The sequence below is a fragment of the Aphis gossypii genome, chromosome 1 (assembly GCF_020184175.1).
Source record: "Aphis gossypii isolate Hap1 chromosome 1, ASM2018417v2, whole genome shotgun sequence".
In the NCBI taxonomy this organism is placed as follows: Eukaryota; Metazoa; Arthropoda; class Insecta; order Hemiptera; family Aphididae; genus Aphis; species Aphis gossypii.
Window position 1 is genome coordinate 74,019,352 of NC_065530.1, and position 19,632 is coordinate 74,038,983.

The 19,632-nt window shown below is 28.9% G+C and overlaps 2 protein-coding genes across 2 annotated transcripts in view; both read left to right on the plus strand.

Annotated features, from left to right (window-relative positions):
- The window catches only part of LOC114127736 (monocarboxylate transporter 12), a 315,421-nt gene that overhangs the window by 145,797 nt on the left and 149,992 nt on the right, over positions 1-19,632 (plus strand).
- LOC114129616 (uncharacterized PE-PGRS family protein PE_PGRS36-like) overlaps positions 11,145-19,632 on the plus strand; it is a 31,657-nt gene continuing 23,169 nt past the window's right edge. Inside the window, exons 1-2 of the mRNA XM_050198716.1 lie at positions 11,145-11,611; positions 19,033-19,478. Of these exons, the coding sequence (XP_050054673.1) occupies positions 11,577-11,611; positions 19,033-19,478 (481 nt within the window). The 5' untranslated portion in view covers positions 11,145-11,576. The remainder of the gene's footprint in view (positions 11,612-19,032; positions 19,479-19,632) is intronic.

Sequence of the window (19,632 nt, forward strand, 5' to 3'; positions counted from 1 at the left end):
TCTATTTCATGGGTGCAATAGTTACTTTGCTGGTGGGATCATGATCATAAATATATGTAGAATTAATTATTTTTATGAGTATAATATTTCTAATTAATATTCAGTGGGCTGAATTTGTATTTAAATTTTTTTTTTTATAGAATATGCATATTATGTGTTAATCCTTAATCAATCAACTGCGTAATTTTGGTTTTTTCTAGGGTATGGGTAGAAATAATGACTGGCTCAAAATCTAGCTATAATCATCCAAAAAATAATTTGCGTCTCTCCCACTGCATCGCCCCTAATCCCTTCACCGATTCGCCATCGCTAAAAACACCCTAAACTAGCCGTCGCGTCAACCAGAATATATGTATTTTAATTTGAATATTTAAACGTACTGAAGACGATGACGATGACGCCTCCTAAGGCAACTAACCGGGATCACAGCTAGTATACGCTATACACAGCGATTAATGATGACCGAGACGAACCGTAATACATTTTTACATAATAGGCGGTATAACATTTTCCTCCGACACCGATGCACGCGTACGAGTCTGTATAATATCATATTTTTGGTTCTCCGTCAATTGGATTGTTTCATCACTACGACTATAATAATTATTATTCACTATTGCTACTCTAACTTGTTACCACTAATATTATTAAACAAATTTTAACGAGACTGTTCACGTTCTTACACAGAGCGGGTGAACTAAAATAATAAACTAATTAATTCAAACATAATATTTCCTTTGTATAAATACTACATATTTTATCTAGTTTATAACATTTGAATAAACCGATAAATTTGTAATTCGTTTTGCAAACAATTTTTTAATTCTTAGGTTTCAGTTACTTTTTGTTAAATGATAGGGTTTATAAAGCTTTCGGTTACGGTATTGTAAATTTAAAACTGAGGTTTTAACCAGTTTTTGAAAAACCGGTTTCGATCCCTGCCACGTATATTCAAGTAGCAAATTTAAAAATAAACACTCGTAAACCAACTTTATCGCACAGGCAGAGACACAGAGTGTAAAATATTTCGAGTGCTTGAGACTGGTGCAAGTCGGGGACGATTTCTCTTCGTATATGCACTTTGTATAGAACTCACCGCGTTTCTTTCATCGTCAAGCATATGTAAAATGTAACTGATTAGTGTTTAAATTACTGTACACATATTCGACTAATGTAATTACCACGTTATCACGAACTTTAATCTATTCTGTGCTCCGATCAAAAAACACTGATTCCAGTCATCGATATATTATTTACTATCGACGTGCGTAATGTAATAATGTTAATCGGCAACGTGTAAAACTATATGAAATCCCCAAAACGCTAGTTGTATAAATCCTCCGACCACATAGCGAGACTAGACAAAATCCTTAAATTTTCTTCTATTAAGAGGTGCAGCTATATCAATTTATAAATACGATTTATGTCCGTTTCATTTTAATATAATATTATATTTTGCAATTCGTACGATGATGCGCATTTAATATTATAAGGACAAATTGTATTTTACTGAGTATTTAAACTCTTAAATTAATCTTTATTGTATTCATATATTATATAGCATATTGTAATGTTATCAATATACAACATGGAAATTATACTTGTAAAATAAATATATTGTTATTATATAACTTATAATTGTCACCGTTAACAAAAATGTAGTTTATATACAACAATATTTTATTTGAACACATACATAAATAATAATATTATATACCTAATATAATATTGCTGGAAAGTCAAAAAATCATATCAAAAGGAAAGACAAGTAAATTTAATTAATTTTATAGTAAAATAAAATATATTACCGTCAAATACAAGGCTTGAGGCTGGAAACTAAATTTAAATAGTAGTTACTATAGTAATATCAAAAAAGTAGGTCAGCGCATTTCGGTGGTGGATTTTTGTCTATCATCCCTTGGTCCTTGGATAGGATAGTGTAATTTTACTGTAGGTATTCGATTTGAATGCAATATGATTGCATTCGATAAAAAAACGATTCTGAGCGGGCGAAGGAATCTTTTTTATTTAATTTTATTCGTTTCTATAGTGATAAACAAAGCCATAATTATTTTACACCACATAATCGCGAAGTTGTACATTTTTTCTCTTTTAACCGCTTTTATTTCGAGTACCATTTCGAAAATCGAAAAATGACCTCTTTAAAGTACCAGTTCAAGAACATAATCTTTTAGAAAATATGCTACACTTGTACTTTTGAGCAAGTTTAGGGGGAGAAAAAGTGTTTACAGAATAAAAAAGAAATAAACATCATTGTAAAACGGATACATTCCTCGGTCCGCTCAGAATCTAAAAAATAAAAAAATATTAATATCAAAATGTATAATATACTATATTATGTCATAATATCTTAAGATTAACCCAACGCGATCGAAAATAATGCAATACTGCAATGTACAATAATTATTTAAAAGTATGAAATATTAGAGTAGTTCAATCAAAATGAGAGATTATATTAGAGAATAACTGTATTTAGTATTTACCTATAATAGATGGGCGTACTTTGTATAGGCGTATAGGCATGTTATTATATTGCATCTTGGTAGAAAATATTTTTTGAATACTCAATAACTTGTTTATTTATATTATTATATAAGATAATAATGACGGAGTAGTTTTCGTCAATATAAATACCACACAACACTGACAATAGTATTGAGATTTCAGACTTCCACTGTGGAAGTGTTATTAGTGAAATGAATAAATGCCAACACGTGGAAGCTAATACATTATTATCAGTTATATAGAGAAAAGAAAGATAAAAATAAACAATATTTGAGAAAAACTAACCCGACGTATACATTTTTTTATACTTAATAATTGATCACGTGGTGAGAAATTCTCTAGATGATTTTCTGTGTATAGATAATGGTAGAATAGTAATTTTTTTAAAAAATCAAAACACATTTATTATGCTGTTTGTAATAATCATGCATATCACTTTTAAAACAGGTAAATATATTTAAATGTTTATGTCATACTTAATTGTACATATAACAAAGTGTATCATTAATAAATTGAATTATTAATTTTAAATATAATTATTGACATTGAAATCAGGCATTTGTAATTTCTCTTATTTATGTGAGTATACGAATCACGTGGTTAGACGGATATTGACAATCGATAGTAATAATAAACAGTATTTGGGCAAAAAATTCAAACACGCCATCTAACGCATAATACTTACGCCCACTATGATAACGGCCAGGGTATATATCTAATAACGGGAATACGATTAGGTAAAGGCGTGTATTTATAGTGTGCCATCGATTTTATAATTTTCAATTTTTTTTTTTTTTATGTTTTGTTTTACCATTATCGTTATTATCACTATTTTATTATCTTATTTTTTTTAATATGGGCATGCTCGCGATTCGGAGATTTATCATCGTCTACCGTCGCTGTTACTCGACAACAACAACTTTCTCGGCTAACCGGCGGTGCGCTCGCGTAATGGAATCATAAAAGCGGAACAGTCGCGCGTAGTCGTATAATAATAATAATATGTGTACAAGCCGACACTCGATAAAATACACACATCACTGTCACTGCCGCCGCCACTTTTATCGTATGTGTGTCATACGAAAGCCGATTTTCGGGCCACGTCGAAAATGCCCTTTGTCTGTCGTGTTGTGATATCGTACGATCGCGAAACCGACATCGTTTTCATGTTGTCGTTATTTTTTTTTTTATCATACTGCGGGCGTCCAATTATTAAACGTGGCGGGTTTTTTTTTTTTAATTTAAACTCTATTGTGAGATTCCTAAACGTTATCTGTAAAACGAGACACAATTTTCGTGACTTTACACGCGTTGATTAGTTTTTACGAAAATTCTTGGATACTTGAAAACCGGGTAAAATAACGGTTTTAGGATATTAGATCCAAAGACAGTTTTATAGAAAATTTTTTAGCTAAATCTCATTAGGTCCAATTTATAATTCAAATTAACTTTAAACCCCTATTTTAAAAAATCATTTTAAATCATAAAATGACGAGCAAGTATTAACTATAAACTATGAATAAAATGTAAAGAAAATAATTAATTCCTGTGAGCAGTTAACTATATAAATTAAAAAAATACATAGTAATATGATGGTAATGGCAAAAATAATATTTTTATATATATATAAAAAATCGTTTATTATTTTGTAAATTTCGAGTAAATCTTATCATAATATAGTAGGTCACCGTTATGGAAGACGTATTGAATTTGAAATGTTAAAATATGACTTTATCTTTTTGATACTTGATACTGTAATTATTGCTGTAAGACCAATTTTGGTATAAGAATTTATTCTTGTATTAAAATATTAAACTTTTTAGTTTTTTATTCATAAATAAAAATGCATCATACATGCCAATCGAAAAAAAAATAAGACGTTAGACCACGCATACACACAAATTACATCATTGTAAAACCAATACATTCATCAATCCGTTCAAAATAAACAATTTTGTATTCCTATAAAACAACTTCGCCAACTCCGTAAAAAAAATCACCTAATAAAAATAAATAATGTATTCCAGTCATAAGAATTAGCAAACAGTCCCACTCACGTATCAAGCTGAGTACTTTATACAAGGACATAATATTATGTAGGTAACAAATTGATTTTAAATATTTGGACTAAGTAGGCAAACATTACTATTGAATAAAACAACGAATGATTTTTATTGTACCTAATGTCCATCAATCAATAAGAAAAAATTGTGGAATTAATTTTAGTATTTTTTATTTAAAAATATAAATTTTATTTATACGATTATTTACTTGAGTTATCTAAGTGACGAAAAAGTAACTTAGTACTTTTTATTAGAAATCCGTTTGTGATGCCCAGTATATAAATTAAGTTTGTAAATATTCTAAATTAACATGGCTATAGATTTTATAACGTATCTATATGTTATACGAACATCGGAAAAAAGTAGAATTTTTGTAAATTATTATTTCATCGATTAGAATCGAGTTCAGCTATATACAGTTTTGTGACTATTTTCGTATCAACTATATTTTTGGTAAAATTACACTAATGAATGATCCAGTGTTATGATTATCAAAATCGTTTCTGACGATAAATTAAATTGGTCAACTAATGTTGAATTAGAATTGTTTTCGTTTTAACTCATAATATAAAATTTATCTAATATATATACGCTTTTCTCTCTATTTTCTGCTATCAACCACCCAAATCACGATGGCATCATACAATGCAATATAATTGAAAAATGTTACGAAAATATAAAATAGTTTTATAATATTATATTTCCATTCGAAGTTAGTGAAGGTAATATCAGTTACTTTTTTTATATAATAGCCTAGGTACGCAAAAACTTTAAGAATTCGAATAGGTACTATATTTACTTTGCTATGATTACATTACTATACGAACTCGCTCGCATAGCTGAGAATTTGATTAACTTGTATCTCGATTATACTATTTATTGTGATTTAGTTAACACGTGAATAAACTACGATACAACAATTGGATGAAACACAAAATTAAATATTTGAATTTGTGTGGCTTATTAGTAATCAATATTAATTTATTCAATGCCATAAACTATAACAATATCTATATAATACATAATTTAATCACGAGAGTACTAGTCGAACTCTAAATCCCTATAGGCTATAATGTCAATCAAAGCACGTCTCCTTGCCCACCGGTACAATTGTCAAATACGTTGTTGTGATAGACCGACTGACTCAAATTGTAATTCTCTATATTTTTATTAGTGCTTGTTGGCTTATCAGGTTTATAATTAAGTTAGTTTAAACCATTTAATTATGGATTGTAATTTGAAATTATGATCGTATCTAAATGATAATAATATTATAGGTATACATGTTATGTGGACTGGCGTCTTTAATTATTGTTTTATTGTTTTCTAGAATAGTATAACGAAAATTTGAGTTTTGAAATCAAGAAAATTAATTGATTATTCTAATAAATTATAACTGTTACGATAAACTGTTATCAAACAACTACATAGAAATCATATGTGTTAATTTTATATACATTGACATCTAATTGTGATTATTTTTTTTTTATCTCAAGTCGAGTAAAATTTGCATTATACTAGGTAGAGTTATGAAAACTTTACAATTTATGTACTTATGTATATTTAAAATATTTTTCGTAAGGTAAAATCGAAACTTAAATTATTATATTATAATTATTACGTTTTAAACTGTTTTGACTGATTGCCGTAAGGCTTAATATACTAAAAATAGTAATAATAATAATAATAATAATAGAAACATCTTAAACATCTTAGGCCGCAAGCGAAATAATCATATTAAAATATTATTAAATATTCGAATTGAAACGTATTTTAAAGTCTAAATAAAGCAACTTTATGTTTCAAAACGGTAAAACCATTAACGTTTTGAAAATAAAATACAATAATAAACTAATTATTATTATTCTGAATTAATTATAATGATGTAGACCCAAAGCCAATATTTTAGTAACATTATTAAAATTTACAAATATTCGTGTGAACACACTTTCATAATCCACACGCGCTGAACAGACGATTAACTAAAAAAATAACATGTGTATTATGTATTGAGTTGTAAATATTATGTACCATTATTTAACTGAGCGAATAAAAAAATGTAAATTATTTAAATAAAACAAAATATTTTTAATCATCAAATTAAAATGATCGATCGAACTTTAGATGAGTAAAATACATCACCTGATAAATTATTCAGTTTTAAAAATATGTATGTTTTCATTTTATAAATATTATAAATTATAAGTATTTATTATTATTTAAAATTATAAATAATATTAACTTACATTAATATTTTATAAAATTAAAACATACTTTTTTATTGATATTCTACATTTGGCGCTTTTGACAAATTTCTACAGTTCTAAATATAATATCTAAATGAAACTATCAGGTGCCTAGATTTTAGTGATTTTATATTTTTTTTTATTTCATTTTGACGCTTTAGTATGTCAATAACTGATTTATTATATTATCTAATTATTATAAACATAATATAATTTTTAGTCTAGTAGCATAATCAATAGAATTTCAGAACTATTGCAGTGGTTTGTTTAACGTGGAATCAGTTGAAGCAATCGCATTGATAATACATTACAGATCGATGTTTCTGTGGTTTTCTTTAATACGTATTATTTTTCTCAGCAACGAGTAACAATGTTTATAAAACTTTCGAAAACAATTATTTTAATATTTGTTTATTGAATTCTGAAACGTGCTATGAAAAATCATGCGTATTCCGACACTTGGAACTTGTACCCGCAATACGATACTCGAATACTGTACGAGATTCCTCAGCTACCAATGTCGTCGTGCTATAAAATGTGTTTTGTATTAAATAAATTTCAAAAATCACTTTTTTCTCACGACGACCGTTCTAAGAATTACCACCGTATTGACTATAGTCTATGAATTCTCGTACTGTTTAAATAATATCATACTATTGTTATGAGGATAATAAATAAGTTGATAAAAAAATAGTAGTTTTCTTTATGATTTCTCAGAACTTTCCACTGGTAAAAGACTTCACTAACGTTATCAATAAAGGGACATTTGTCGTCGATTGGTTCCATAATATATTACACGTAGCAAAAGGTGTAATATGTAGGTAACTAAATTGTTTAATTAAATGTGGCAAACATCCCCTCAAGTTTATATTTTTTATGGCTTATTTATTTGTATTAGAAATAAAGTTTTCAATGTTTAGGTCATTAACAGTCTATGCGTTTATAATCCAAAATATTTTAATTTAATTTAATGTGTATTAACTATATTAAGTCTTATGATGAAATCACATTGCTTAAATATGGATATACTTTCAAGGGTAGTATCATAATTTTTGTTTTGATATCAACTAAGGTTTATGGGCATTTCAATGACTTCATTAAAGTGTCCGGTGACAAATTGAAGACTTCGACAACCAAACATTTATATTTTTATCATATTTATACTCATATTCTTAGACTTAGGACGTTAGAGTTAACTATTATGCTACACATTTTAATTTTCATTCTGTTCATCGGTGTTTGTTCAGATCAAATAAGCATACGTCCTATTATTTACAATGTATAATGATATTTTATCGGTTGGAATGAATCAGCGATCAGCTTAGTAGATACTGTCGAGACAGGAATTAATTGAAAACGACGTTTGTATATTATGTTTTCACTAATTTGTGTACTTAGCATCCCCACCTTAATTTATAGCATCGTGATATAAATAGTAAAAGACAATATTATCTTATAATCTTCAATTGCCTAAATCGGAGGATGACTATTTTGTAATTATTAATTAGGTACTTGGCGTCAACCATAAACAATTCAACAAAAACCAATACTACTTGTAAGCTAGAACTAATAACACAAATTTATTAGTGTACTCGAAATTTTGAACTATTTTAATTCCTAATGATCAATTCTAGAATTAAATATTTATGTAAATGTATAAAACGTTAATGAATCTTCATTTTACTATAATAATATGTGAATGTGCAATATGCGTTTGATAAGACAAATTATAATAAGTCATTAAAAAAATGAACTAATAATAAATTGATAGAAACTCAAATACATACTGAATATTGAATATAATAGAATACGTGTAGGTATAGGCGTATAGCAATATGTGTATACTAATGTTCAGGAGTAAATTTAGGATTTTTAAAATTTCGGTTATCTATTAACTTGGTTTTTTTAAATATTGTTTTATTCTTAATTTATATTAATGGTTTGATACAATATAAATAAGTAATAATAATTGTTTTCATTAATATTTATCATCGTAATTTAAGAATGATTCCAAATCCAGATGTGCAGACGTTTTATAGTCTCTTATATTTCATATTAAGTGTTAGAATACTTATATATTATGGATACGGAAATTAAAATATTGAACTTACTTCTAGTTTATTAGGTAAACAAAATGAGATTCAATTAGTTTATTATTGATACTTATAATATTAAATGGTTAAACAATTTTTTTTTATTCATTAAATGATTGTAGATATCGAAAGGGTGCAGTGGTTACTCAGTTGACTGCGACTCTCACAGTCATCAGTTCGATTCATAGCAAAATACAAAAAAAAAAAAAAAATTGATGGTTCTCGTAATCACCAATTACCATCCGATCATGCCATCTGGTTTCCAACTAAGTCTCACTCCACTGGGAGTAAAGATCGCACATAGTCTACTACTCTTGGAGAAGAGGATAGTATTATGTGAATAGACTATAGAGATATATACATAGATAAATAGATCACATAATCTATCTACTACCCACTTGTGATAAGCATTAACAAAGGCCTTGAATTTATTTCACTAAACAATGGGGAAAAAATGATTGTGTACAGCATAGATGGAATTAAAATATAGATAATATTATTGTTTTATATGATAATTTTACAATGAAATGGATCAACCATTACCTACCTATTCGCTGTATTAGCAAGTTTTACTTTTCAACACGCCCTAATGACGTAAATCAAAATAAAACACACTGGTAACTGACACATTTTGATATGTGATATATAATTTATATATATTAATCATACATTTATATCAAATAAAGCAATACGAGTATATCAGTGGATTTGTAAGCAATATTTTACACGTTGTTGGCAAGACATGTTTGATAATATGTACATAATATAATATCACATAAATCACAAGTGATAAACGAGACATTTTATATAATATAGTGTATACAGAATAATAATATTCAATACATATATAAATTAATTTTTAATACAATAAGTAATAATAAAAGTTTAAAACGTAACGTAGGTATGTCAATTAAATATACATTATATTATACTATTGTTAGTAATACGAGAACATTTTTTTTTTGTTTTTAATCATTTTTCATAGTCTGTGTTTAGTAATTTTAGTACCTACTGTAAGCTTGAATCAATTTACATAAACAATTTATAGATTTAATAACAGTGAAATATTGTCAAACAACGGATACAGTAAAAGGTTATGAGAATGGGTTCAATGTAATTTCAACTTTTATTTCGTGTATTGTGAAGAGAATAAGGGAAGTATAACCCTATATCTACAACACTAATGGTTATCACTTTTTTCAAAATTTAAAGTATGCATTCATAATTCAATATTCATTTGATAAATGTTTAAATTATTATGATATCATACGTACATACGTATATTCGTGTATACAGAAAGAAGATATATTATAGTTATTTTTAAATATTAAACGTTAATTCGCTACTTACATTATATTATAGTTGGTAATCTTTGCTTTCTATGAAATATATAACATCATTAATTATTTCATAACATATTTGTTTAAAAATAATATAGCTCGTAAGTATTTTGCTTAGTATCAATCCATCGGAAATAAACTGCGTTCAACTAACCCACAAACAATATTATAGTCTAAATCTCAACCATTGGTGCAATAAACGAATTATAAAAACAGTTAGCTAGTACGAACAACTAAATTTATCATAGCCCATAGGGTTATAAATGTTATAATAATAATAATATATCACTCTCTACCAACCTAATTCGTGTCACTGACTAGTTCTGTTCGAGAATAATATAATATCAACAAGTAGGTACGTTAATTATACTTAGTGTTTATGCGTTATTATACCTACAACTTTATATAGTAATCATATTTTATTAAAATTATTCTGTTCGGCGTATCTCCGACGTAGTTTTGGAGTAAAGCAAAAACGATGATGACGTTTTCGTAGAAAATAATAACAATAATAATATGATGTCGGCAAAACAAAACCCATTACCGTGAACGATAAAACAAAAAAACCCGGCCACGAAACCGAAATAATAAACCGTATACTCGGTAGTAGTTACAGGTGTACCGATTGCAACGCACAATATCATATTCTTAATATGTATTATGACTACGGTAGGTAATGATAATAATACGGTTTTTACGCACAAGACGAGTACTCGTTTTCGACGGGGGGGGGATGGTCGTCTGGGGTGCGGTGTATTAATTCGGCACCGTCGTGCCGTCGGATCGGCGGGAAAACGAGAGAGATCGTAGAAAAAGAAAAATAGACGGAAGACTATAACAATAATAATATTACGACACTTCGCGGGTTCGCGGTATGTGTTATGCTCACAAGTTCGGTAACCGCTTCGTCGGCGTTCGTGAACGCGTCGGCGGCGGCGGGACACGTGCTCCGACGGTAGCTCGACATTGGTGTGCGTGTACGAAATCGTGTGGCGAACGCAGCAACAAGCTCCGCCGCGCACCGGACAGTCGTCTGTCAGCATCGTTGGCGCGCGTACCGTCCGAACACGCCCGCGGTCTCCACGTCCGTCGCGTTCCGATCTGTTTCGTCGTCGTCGTCGTCGTCGTTTGTGGATACGCTCTCGCGAAAGTGTCCGTTCGCGACCCTTTGACACTCGTCTCGCACTCGCACTCGGTTTTCGCAATAAGCGTGTAGGCTTGTCGTTTCCGGTTCCGGCTGCGGCCGATCGCGCCCATGTGATATGCCCGTTTCGCGTCGTCGTCATCGGTATCATCGAACGCGGCAGAATGATTGGCATCGGCGGCGACGATGACTCCAGCAGGTCGGTAGAACAGAAAACACGAGCACGTCGTTGTTCAATGATAATATTCTCTATTTATTCTTAATATTATAATATTCCACCTATACGACTAAAACGTACATCTCGCGGGACGATACCGGACAGAACCGCGGTAACTGCGATACACATTGTCTGTACGATATAATTGCCCATTATATTAGGTATATCGATTTGTCGTACGATAGGATATTATTTTTTCAACCGATATTTTTCGATCTACCTAAGTAATATATGAAATTTTGGGGGTCCTCCGTTTGAGCGTGGGTATTATTTTTACCTTTCGATTTTCATAGAACACTTGGGCGTGGATTGATGTAAAATGAGAACTGTTTTATAAATAAAAAAAAAAATAAAAATATTAAGTTAGTCGTTTTGTTACTCATTATTGTGTGTGTAAATTTTAATGTTTTAATAATAAGTTTTATCTCTTTAATTTATCAATGCTTGATTCATGAAACCAAAAAATTAAAGGCTATGCATTAATTTTACATTAATTTTTAAAGTTTTTATCTGTATTAAACAATTATATTGAATAGCATGCTTGAATTTTGCACGAATTTTAAGAATTTAATTTTAAGAACTTTAATAGAACCCTTAAACGTCTGACTTCCGATTATCTAATATTTGTAGTATATTTATCATTTCTTTATTATTTATTAATGTATATAACGTTTGCTACTGTCCGGTGTCGTACTGCATTAATCCCATACCCGAGTTCGTATCTTCACCAGGTACTCTTGAATCATTCCCACCGTTTGGAAATCGTCCGCTTTGTGCGTTCGTAGGTACTAAAATAATCGTTCATCGTCATATTATTTCTCTACTGATAATACTATACTAGAGTGTATTATATCATCAAACGCGCGAAATGTATCGCAGACAATCTCCTTGAAAAATGTCTATTCTTTGTTCAGAAACGAATTCGTATTATTACCAAAATTATAATTAATTGTATTACATTTTGATACATACTACATTTCAGTAAGTTATAATAATACGGTTAAGGATTAACAGATTATACAAATAATACTATACGATCTGTAGAAAAAAATTGTCAGTACTCAGTACCCACTGAGTTACTGATGACATTTTTCATGGAAATTGTCTTACAAAATACATTTTTACACTTTACGAAGGTTAGGATAGTTAATATACAGACAGTATTGAAAATCGAATTAATACTATCTACTGAACTTACAACCTATTAATACTGCATATAAAAGTTTCGTATAATAGGTATATTATGTTATATTAATATAGTGTTATATATTCATATATTGTACACTTAACCTGGAGATAAACTCAAATTTTAATCAAATATTTGTATTACCAATGGAGATTTATTACGGTGCCTAAACCTTTTTTAAAAGTAATATACCTAAAGGGTTAAAAGATTCTATAGATACGATAAGTATAAATACTCGTGTAACGGCGTATAGCGTATATTTTGTTGAAATAATTTACATAATAATTATAGGTGTCATGTTAACGAATTTAACCGTATTGTAACAAAAACATATTAGCGAGATTTAAAAACTTGAAGACCGTTTTTCGTTTTTAAATTCGTCTTAAAATTAAAGTACAGCTTTAAATCATGTATGGTCAATTTGAAGTTTGATCCATTGAATATAATAATATAGTTTTAATAATTAATTGTGAATACAATAGGTATAAACATATAAACTTAAATTTATTATTATTATTATATATATATTTTTTTTTAGTTTCAGTTATTAACTTGAATTTGTTTATAAGGTCTCAAAGTAAAAACAAAAGAAAAAAAAGCTTTTTAACTTGTGTTTGGGTGCCTAGGGTTTTTTAAAAACATATTAATATTTAAAATTACTTTATCCTTCTTCAAAAGAAAAAGAAAAATTCTTAATTGAAATAATATCAGAATAATTTAATACAATTTAATGCACCGTTCACGATAACAGAACTGAGTTTTTCATTTTAATATATTACTGTAGTTACTATATTAGCATAAAGGCTTTGTGTAAAAGTGAAAATTTTTGTAACCAGCAACGGAAAACATTTCATTGGTGGAAAAAACATTGATAATTGATAAGTAATAACAGAAATCATACTTGCTATACCTACGTTTAAATATCGTTTTCTAAATTATATCAAAATCAAACAGTGTATATATAAAAAGGTATATGCATAATATGTTTTGAAAAATTTGCAATATCACAGTGTCCGTCCGACGACATTCATTAATAAAAACAAGGTCAATATATTATGTGGTGGTCATAAAATATGGATAAGATCGAATAGACGTATATAACGGGTTTCATACGTGATCTATGCTTCAGATGGATCATTGAGTAACGGTGCCCTAAGTCGCTTTCTATACATATAAATGTATGTATGTATGTATGTATGTATGTATGTATGTATGTATGTATGTATGTATGTATGTATGTATGTATGTATGTATGTATGTATGTATGTATGTATGTATGTACCTATGTATGTATATGTATGTATGTTTATAGGTACACTGGGTTGTCACACTACACAATATGGAGTTTATATAATATGTATAGTGCACGTAGTTGCAATTTCGTTTTGTACAAAATGCAATTTGATCTATATATACTATGTAAATGATGTTTACCGATACATTTACATAGTATATATTTTACATTTTGATTTTTGTAAAAGAATAAAAAAAAAGTAATAACAATAATTCACTAGCAAGCTAGCTTTAAGAACAAACTTAATAACAAATTGCACGTATTGTGTACAGGAAACGAAAGTGAAAAATAAATTTTTTAATAATTTTCTATGTTTTAAAATTTAATAAAAAGTTATTTTTAACTAATATTTTTCATTGAAAATTATAGTTACAATAAACTAAATAAAATAATTGTGGACTATTAATTTTTAAAGCATTTTTATGATTATTACTTTGTGTTAGTGCGTATCCAATTAGAAATTATTTTTCTATTTATTCAACAATAATCTTACTATAGAACTGTATTCTATTGATTACACATAAAATACAAATTTAAAATTATCTGTTTATCTGTACAGTGTACACATATCTAAATTGAAGATTCTTTAATTTTATTAAGTATCAATTTTGTTAGAATACCTGATTATTTAATAATGTATTTTGAATTCTTGTCTATCTCCATTAATAATCTAGCTGCTGGTATTTAATAATTTAATTTAGCTTATTGAAGCAAATATATTTAAAATTTACCATATTATTATGTAAAATATAATATTATATTGTGTACTATAATATAATATAGTTTATATAATAGAGATCTGTAGTCGGTGACGAAATAGTAAAGTTGACCAGTAATAAATGCAACATAAAATAATAAAATATAGGTCGGTACGTAAATGATTTGTAACTTCTCGTGTTAATAATTTATATACATATGTATATTGTATTTTATGAATAAAATTACTATAATACAGATGAACAATGAGGTTTTAGAAAAAAAATTGAAATAATTCTGTTTATATATTATGTATAACCATATCGGATTATAATCGCTTATTCAATAAATTCACTCTAATCATACAATATTGTATTCAATTGATTTCATTGTCTGTGTATGTGTGATTTATATAGATGATAATATTATAATATGTATCACCGTGCGTAACTCGCACAAAAATAATTAAAAATGCATGTAAATTCGCGATTGACAAGAAAAGGAAAACATAATTTGATTAGTTGTTCCACCTAAAGAGTTTGGACTTATCATAGCGGTATCCAATCGATAAATCATCGTTACAAAAATCGTGTATCACCAGTTACGAGATCAACTTGAATATTATGTTTAGGCTTAACTCTGTAGTAGATAGTTTCGTTTAAAACTGTGTTTTAAATGGATGTTTTTGGTGCGTACGTTTCCACTGCAGGAGTTGAATTTTTTTTTCGCATTATATAATATTATTGAAGTCTGATTTCGGCAACTAAATCATTAAGTATAGCGAAATCCGTCTCATAAGCGTGTTCTTCAAGTATTAATCCGATAAATCATGAGAGAGAAAGAGAGAGAGAGAAATATGAATATTCTATACAAACTCAATCGTATCGCAACGCTCCCGGCCACGTTAGACAGAACAGTATTTGACTGAAGGTGTATTTATAAGTTCGAATTTCGCCGTATGCGTTCGGTCGTTTAGCTCTCGTCGATGGTTTAAATTCAAACTGTATACTATTATTGTGTTTTCTCCTTTCTTCCTCCGTTTCGTATTATAGTTGTGTAAACTGCGAGTTGGGAAGCGACATTTATCGTACGTATTGTATTCAACTGTATAGCAGTAAATACAATATGTAATTTTCATCCTCAACACGTACATAAAATGAAAAATAATACAATAATAACAATACCCCAATGATGTTGACGATGAAATAAGATTTGTGATTGACAATGATATTAAAAAAAGTATACAGATATATCAAGATCAGGGTGAAAACGAAATAAATTGGTTAAAAAAAATGATTTTACCGCTGTATATTGTAGAATTTACGCCATATCGTCTCTGAAGGGTCTTTGAATTTTTCGAATAATCTATGTGTTCACTAGGGCGTGCAAAGTAAAGAAAATGCACTTTTATAAATGAAATATAAGACATTATAGACATTGTTATACATATTAACTTACCTTAGAGAGAGATGGTAAACGTAAAATTAAATTATAATTTGTCACGCTTGGGTGTATTTTTTTAAACATTAGTATCCTTTGATTTTTGGTGTACCTACTCCTTAATTTAATATCAAATTATTTATTATTGACTAACATACAAGTTCAGTGATATTTTTATATAAAATTATTAATTATTAATCTTATTTTTTTTTGCATTAATCAATACATTTTAATTTTAAATAATACGCGTTTTAGTGGATTTAGGTAATAAATCACTATTGTGATGTACTTATGTGCCTGTAAATTTATAAAAATGTTTAATGTTTATTTCAAATATTTCTATGATTATTATGTTAATACTAAACAATACAAAAATCAAACGTAAAAATCTCAACTATTTTTAATAAGGTCGAAGCAAATTACTTATGTATGATTATAGATAGGTATAATTTATTACAAAAGTAATACTTATATTCCTAACACTAGGAATAAATTGTAGTTTTAAATATTCATTTTTTTTTTATTTTATTGTTACAAGCTATTCATGATGAATTAAACTCGACTATATAATAGACATTATTATGTAAAAAAAAAAAAAATAAAAACATTTAGTTGAGTGTTTTGTTTTTGTATTATAATCGCGATTTCGGCATTTCCGGGTTAGGGGATTCTATACCTACTAAATAAGATGGTATATACATTATATTTTATATACTTAGTATAAGTATACTTAAAAATATTATAAAATAGAAAAACATTAAATGTCTTTTAATAAAATTAAAAGGAGAATTAAATTAAGAGGATTGAACAGAACAATTTATTAACTCCTTATTCACTTTAACGTACCAATATAAAATTGTTTTTTTAACATTCAAAATCATAGTATTAATTAATTATGTTGTAGAAAATTTTTTAGAAATCTTAAATAAACACTTAAATTCATTTTATGTAGTAAAAATTTAAAATATTCAACAAAGATCCTATTAAGTTATTACATTACTTTAAATGTTTCTATAATAATTAAAAATACAAAATATACACTTATGTTTGGTAATTTTACTATGATGTCTGAACTGGAATACTGACTTTATATAATTTTAATTATGAATTAAATGAAAAGTAATATTTAAAAGAAGTTACTAATGAACCATTGTCCATTACGTGCAAATCGATAAATCTCAATTGGCATACACATATAACATTTTATCACTGTTGTTACTTCTTTGTCCTGTATATATAAATCGATAAAACCTGACGACTGTTATCGTGAATCAAAGTTATTGAGCCTCAATAATACGTGATATCGATACGGTAGTGTGGCTACTAGTAGTTAAAATCGAAACAAGCTAAATATTGATGAAAATAATAGGGAATTTATACACATTTTATTATAATTTAAAACATTTTATGAAAGGTTTACGTTTAGGTAACTCTTATACGTTTTATTGCTGGTCGGTGGCAATCAATTTTTGCCACTATAAATCGTGTCTCCATTCTTTTCTATATTGTTTCAATCGTATATGGCGCCAGCTTCAATATTTTACCATAGCTGCCGTAGACGAATGATTACAGTCAACGGTTTATCGGTTTAAATTATGTTTCTATAACTTTTTAATATCAAATATTTGGTTGGTAGAGTATAATATATAATATTAACTTCTTCTAGCGAACACACCGTTCGTATATATATTATTATATACGACCTTATCGTTTCAGCTGACACATTTTTATCGAAGGCCGAGTCCATTCAGCTTAATAGACCTATATAATATGACGCACACATCCGGAGAATACAGACAGACATGATATAAAATAAATCACTCGATCACTGAATTTTGATAAGACGTATTATAAAGTTGTACTGATCGATCGTTATTCGTTCGCAACGTGCAGTGCGCGACTACGAATACCATCAGTCATCTTGGGTTTCGTGATTCGTCGAAAGTATATTATTAAATGAAGTAATTATAATAATAATGGTTCATATGTATCACGATTTGTTGAAAGCGCTAAAATTTTCTTTCGGAATAATTGCGCAGGTGAGTCGGCTTCGTTTATGGGATAGAAGCGTCTAGTGATAGCGATCTGTATACCGAAATAACATTTAAGTTAAGATATTGTCATACGACAGTAGTAGACGGTTTCTAAACGATGGTGAATGATAAAAATGAAAAAAAAAACAACTAACCCCACTTTAGATATGTATGATTGTAGGAATTTAATTTACGTGCGTCGAGTGACATTTTTTCTGACAAATATTTTGGTTTTTACTTTTGAAATCTGCATATATTTTAATATTTGAACACAGCAATAATAAAAAAAAAAAAAAAAACAAAAATTCTAATCAGTTTATATAAATTCCACCATGTGTATTTTTATATACTTATTTCTATAGGTACATGTCAAATAACAATATATTAATAATAATCAAGTAAATAGAAAATCGAATCAATTATAAAAATGTATACAAAAAGCTATGAAATTTGAATAGTATTAATAATAAGGGTTTTGAGTTAACTCTGATGTTTAAAACAAATCGAAATTTACGAATATTTTGGTTGACACGGTAAAAAGTCAAAAAGTTCTTGATAAAAAAAAAATCAAAATACCTTTTAGACTAGGCAGGAAATAACACGTTAGTTTAGTATTTAGCTTTTTTAAGTACAGATAGGAGAAAATGTCACTCGTCAGTGCGTGTTTTGATTGAATGACCACCGCCGTGTTAGATGAGTTTGTGTATATTTTTTTTATGTTATTGTGTGCCTGGGGGTCGCGTATCTATTGCAGTGGAGTTGTTTTGAGCGTTGGCGGAGGTGTCATCGTCGGAAGTGTCGGCTGCAACGGAGGACCGGGTCTGTTCCGGTCCAGAAGTTTGCCACACCTGTTGGGAAACGACTCGGGCGTAGGTGGCAGCTTCAGTGACGGTGTCGGTGGTAGCGGATTCCCGGAAGGTGGTGTTGGCGGCACCGGAAGCGGCTTCCACGGCGGTAGAGGCGGCGCGCCATTGCCCGGTCATTGCAGCAAGTCGCAACCCGCCGGTCTATCTGGACTCGGTGATATCCGTCAACTAGTCACTCTTAAGCAACATTACTACCCTGAGGGTGGATGGGGCTGGGTTGTGGCTGCTGTGGCTATGACCGCGCATCTGCTCACTCACGGACTCCATCTCGCGTCTGGTGTGTTTATCCAGGAGTTAGTGTACAAGTTTGGACCCGGCACCGTGGTACCTGCAGGTACTGTATAAACTACTCACATACTTATAATTATTATTTAGGTTTCTTGATACTGATAGTTTCAAATTGTTTTCGATTTTAAAATTTTCACATTAGGTATTTTACCTTTAAGTATTCAAATGGCATCTTAAAAATATAATACACCGATAATTTG